The sequence below is a fragment of the Brassica oleracea genome, chromosome C9 (assembly GCF_000695525.1).
Source record: "Brassica oleracea var. oleracea cultivar TO1000 chromosome C9, BOL, whole genome shotgun sequence".
Lineage (NCBI taxonomy): Eukaryota > Viridiplantae > Streptophyta > Magnoliopsida > Brassicales > Brassicaceae > Brassica > Brassica oleracea.
This window is the reverse complement of record NC_027756.1, coordinates 10,244,078-10,249,189: the sequence shown is the minus strand read 5'-3', so window position 1 is coordinate 10,249,189 and position 5,112 is coordinate 10,244,078. Positions and strand designations below refer to the sequence as shown.

The 5,112-nt window shown below is 43.0% G+C and overlaps 1 protein-coding gene across 1 annotated transcript; it reads left to right on the top strand.

The window, feature by feature from the left end:
* LOC106314285 lies at nucleotides 1–2,252 on the top strand. The gene is made up of 2 exons (XM_013752187.1): nucleotides 1–120; nucleotides 930–2,252. The coding sequence occupies exons 1-2, from the start codon at nucleotides 1–3 to the stop codon at nucleotides 2,250–2,252; spliced, it is 1,443 nt and encodes a 480-aa protein (XP_013607641.1).
* The last annotated feature ends 2,860 nt before the right edge of the window (nucleotides 2,253–5,112 follow it).

Here is a 5,112-nt window from a genome sequence, read left to right as displayed (position 1 = left end):
ATGGGTCTTCAGGTATCTGTCTTGATATACAAAGAGACTGAGATATGCTTATTGTCGTCACCTGAGCTTCTTTACTCTGTTTTATCATTGCTTCACACCAAATCCATTGAGATTATAAAAGTAAGTCTACAGGCTGTTGTTGCTCTAAGTATGTAGTTTTGGTTTTCTCCTTAAGTTTTTCATGCAGTTTTCGTGCATCTCCTGGCTGTTTTGGGGTTTGTGAAAGTTTTTTTTGTCTCCCCTAGTCGCCTGTTTCAAGACATTTACTTTAAATCGAAGGTAACAACGACAGTAGTGCACTACTTTAACTTTAGTTTACTTCTCCTCCCTCAAAAACGTGATGATTGACTTACGAGATAGATGTGCATTTAGGAAACGATCATAGTTGAGATTATGATAAGGAATTGTGGCACCCGAGTTTACCAAATACATTGATAGAAAGACTTGTAAGCAAATCACCTAAATAACTCTGAATTTTTTTTTTTTTCAACTAATAGTAGTATCCTTAAAAACGTGTTTTTCTTTTTCTTTTTCTCTCAATAAGGCGATTATCAGTTAATCGGAAGTTTCCAAATTTAAATCCCTCTTGGTTAGGTGATTCTCCAAACCGGCGCTAGTGCAACGGTCATCCTATTGGAAGATTTCAGATTTTTCATTTCTTTTGATACTCTTTCCTATTTTTCTCCTAATACTTTCGTTCTTCTCCACCAAGCGTGTTCATCAAGACCAAATTAAAGATGATTTCCCTTAAGTTTGTATGCGAATATTGCAGCATTAATTGCAAATTTACATTCACGGTGGTTGACTTCTTCCCAAGGAACTCTCAAAACAACCGCTGTATCTCCTTCTCGCGGCGGAAGATGGCTGATAATCTTCACAAAGCAATAGGAGCTATGTCTCTGTAGGATGACGACCCTATTGTCTTACAGGATGATCCCAAGTTTCGTGTGTTTGAGGCTAATGAGAATAGTCTCCTTGGCCGTCTCTTGAACCCCGACTGTCAAGTGATGTCAAGAATGATAAACTACATGCCTACAGCATGGAGAGTCAATGGAAGAGTACGTGGCATTGCGCTCTCAAGAGACAGATTTCAATTCATATTTCAGAGGGAAGAAGATCTAATCACTGTACTGAAAGATCGGCCTTGGTCTTACAACCATTGGACCCTTATGCTGGAGAGATGGTGTCCATCACCACCAAAGGACTTTCTCACCTCTCTGGAGGTTTGGATTCGCATACGTAACATTCTGATGAACTACTACACATCTGAAACGATGTATACCTTAGCCAAGAAGATAGGGCATGTGGAGGAGATTGCTTATGACCCCAAAGTTTCTCAAGCAACCGACTACAACAGGGCTAAAGTGACTCTTGAAGTGGATAAACCGGCGTTTGAAGCCAAAAATCTTATAATTCCAGGCGGTGACATTACTGTCATAACTTATGAATACGAAAAACTCCATAAAAGATGCTTCTCTTGCTTCCGTCTCACGCATGAGAAAACGAGATGCTCTTATGCGAAAGGGAAACACACAAAGCCAGGTCCTAACAAAATCAGTCCATCAGATCGTATGCCCATTACGGAGAAGTCGGTAGCACCAAATAAGGATGGAAAATTGTTGGAGGGTCCACCTGGCTTTCCGTCACTATTCCCTGAACTATCACAAGAAGATCAACGTATGGCCATTCAATACGTCTCTCATGCTGATGAAACTGAAAGAAGGGCCAGAATCCAGCGGGTACAAAACTCTATTGCGGAAGCCCCACGAGTACAAGATAACATGTTGAGAATTTCTCACTATCTCAATAAAGACAAAGGGCATGTGTTCAACTACAACTTCCAACAGAACGAGAAATCTGCTCACGCAAGGTTGGATAAAGCTCCTGCTGTATCTCCCCCTGATCATGTTATTGAGTCTGATTATGAATCAGAAAAATCAGTGGGACAGGGCAGCTCTTCCAATCTTCAGGTTCAAGGTGCTACGGTTTTCAGAGTTGGTATTTCTCCACCTGTCTTTACCGGCAACCAAGGATCTAAGAAGCGGAACCGTAATCGTCCCCCTGCAAGGGTACGACGTACAAGAACTAATGTAAACTCCACACCTCTCAAGGAGAGTAAAGATCTAGAGTCAAGTCAGGACTCTATGGGGAAACGTAAAGCTCCCAGCTCAACCGTTCCTCAGGCTAACAAATCAACCAAAACCCAAGAACAAACGGTGGCTTCCGATTTGAAGCCGCTGCCATCTCAATGAGCATTTGGAGCTGGAACTGTCGAGGTGCAGGAAGCACTGAGACAGTTCAACGGTTGGGTAGAATCCGTAAAAAGTTCTTCCCTGACCTTTTGTTCTTGAGTGAAACAATGCAACAGTGTAAATATATGGAGAAGTTGAAGTTAGATTTGGGTTATGATGAGTTGGTAACTGTGGATCCAATCGGCCGTAGTGGGGGATTGGCTCTGATGTGGAAAAAGATTTATAGTGTCGAGATTCTTTCAAAAGATAAAAGTCATTGACACAAAAGTGAAGTTGGGTTCTTTAGTCTTCTACATTTCTTTTGTCTACGGAGACCCTGTCAAAGAACACCGGAAGAAAGTGTGGGATCAGCTAACTGATATTGGTATCACAAGGAATGAGCCCTGGCTTCTCCTAGGTGATTTCAATGAGCTGATGAGTAACGATGAGAATCTTGGTGGAGCAATAAGAGCAGAGTATATGTTCTGGGACTTCAGGAACTTTGTTACTAATTGTAAACTTAGAGATCTACGTACCTCAGGCAACACACTGTCATGGGCAGGCTGGAGAGATAAAGTGTGGGTGCAGTGTAGGTTAGATCGTAGTTTTGGCAACGATGAATGGTTCAGGCTCTTCCCTCGCTCTCAAACTGAATACAGAACCATGAGAGCCTCTGATCACCGGCCAATAAGAGTTGACTTCATCTATGAACCTGATGATAGAGGCAAAGGTCGTTTCTATTTCGACCAGAGACTGCTGAGCAAAGCTGGGATCGAAAAGATAGTGGAGAAGGGTTGGAATGCCACGCTTCCGGATGGGAATATAAGCCTTACTGATCGCATAAACAGTTGTCGAAGTGCTCTAGCAAGATGGAAGAGAACACAGAACATGAACGCTCAGAGTAATCTTGAAAGACTAACAAAGCTTTCGGAAGCAGAGGTGGCTAAACAATTCCCAAACCATCGGAAGATGACACGCCTTAGGAGTGAATTGGAGGAAGCATATAACCAAGAGGAGCTATTTTGGAGGCAAAAAAGCAGAGAACAATGGCTCAGAGAAGGAGATAAGAACACGTCCTTCTTCCATAACTGCGTCAAGAGTAGGAAGATTAGGAATAAAATCCTTATGCTTCTGAACGACTTTGGAGAAGAACTGTTTTCGGAAGGAACAAAAGGGAACCTTGCAGCTGAATACTTCCGGGAGCTTTTCAAGAGTACAAACCCGTATGAGATGGAAGCTCTATTTGACGGATTTGATAGCAAAGTTACAGCTGAGATTAATGAAAAGTTCACAAGACCGGTAACACCTGAGGAGATTAAACAGGCGGCTTTCCACATCAAAGCAAGTAGTGCACTGGGTGAGGATGGGCTTACTGGAGCTTTCTATCAAAAATTCTGGCATATAGTGGGTCCAAGCATAACAGAGGAGATTCAGAATTTCTTAAGTTTTGCTGTTATTCCAGAGGGGTGGAATCATACCCAACTTTGCTTACTACCCAAGGTAACAAATCCTTTGGTGATGAAAGACATGAGACCTATCAGCTCATGTTCTGTTCAATACAAAATCATTTCTAAGATTTTGTGCCAACGTCTAAAGCCAATACTACCAGAGTTGGTGTCAGATAAGCAGGGTGCTTTCGTATCAGAATGTCTCATCTCCGACAACATCATTGTAGCACATGAAATGGTGCATGGGCTCCGTACGAATGAGTCAATAGGCAAACAGTTTATGGCGATCAAAACTGATATGTCCAAGGCTTATGATCGAGTTGAATGGTCGTTTCTGGAGACATTACTCGAAAATATGGGCTTTGATCACAAGTGGATACGATGGGTTATGAGCTGCGTGACAACAGTCTCGTACACTATTTTATTGAATGGCCAAACACATGGTCTTATTAAACCAGAGCGTGGTATCAGACAAGGAGATCCACTATCCCCTTTCTTGTTTATCTTATGTGCTGAGGCTTTGTGATGTAATCCTAAGCTGTCAAAGGATTACAAGCTCCTTGGATCAAAGTGATGATCGATCCAACAAGAGGGGTGGTTCTTCTAATCGACTATAAAACCGGCTGGATGGGAGTGATGATGATGATCTCGGATAGAACAGGGTGTTGACTGATTCCACAATCAACCACGAAGAAGAACAGCCTGATTCCACAAGCAATCTCAATTGCCAATCACTAAGACAAGTGAATCCACACAAGGCTTGATGATCAAGATATCTCAAAGACACAAAGACTTTGAAGAAAAGAAACTGAAAAGTTTATTATTTCTTAGGTAAAAGATTTGTGCCTTACAATGTGATATCTAATAAGCTTATATAATGCTCAGTACAAGGCGTAGTGATATCTTGCATATTTCCATTGTCTTATCCATTCACCCATGTGCATTTTGATCATATAGACTAGGATTTAGCCATGTTTAGGTTGCATTTTGCATACATGAGTCTTTATTAGGTATTGGAGTACCACATGGAGTTCTTGGAGACATTTGGATGCATTTGGAGCTCAAAAGAGGTGATCTAGGTGATCATTGGACCAGCAGAGCATAGGAGCGACATCACGGAGCGACGCCATGAGGTTGCTCCAAACTACCTCTCAGAGCGACCTTGCTGGAGCGACCCCGAGAAGTCGCTCGCCATTTCATCCCGGTGGAAGCTGAAAACTGACCCAGAGCGACCACTCCAGGTCGCTCCCGAAGCCCAGAGCGACTTGGCCAGAGTGACACCCCGAGGTCGCTCGCATTTCTATCGCGTGACGACAGCACAATGGAGCCGGAGAGACCTCTCAGAGCGACCCACTGAGGTCGCTCCCAAAGCACGGAGCGACTTATCGGAGCGACATGCCGAGGTCGCTCCGCGTCTATTTGTTTGGCCGAAT

What these genes read in the sequence shown, in the direction of transcription:
- LOC106314285 (XM_013752187.1), top strand. Translation starts at nt 1, where the DNA reads ATGGGTCTTCAGGTATCTGTCTTGATATACAAAGAGACTGAGATATGC. An exon ending in AATCCATTGAGATTATAAAA is followed by an intron (nt 121 to 929) that starts GTAAGTCTACAG and finishes ATTGTCTTACAG; the next exon opens with GATGATCCCAAGTTTCGTGT.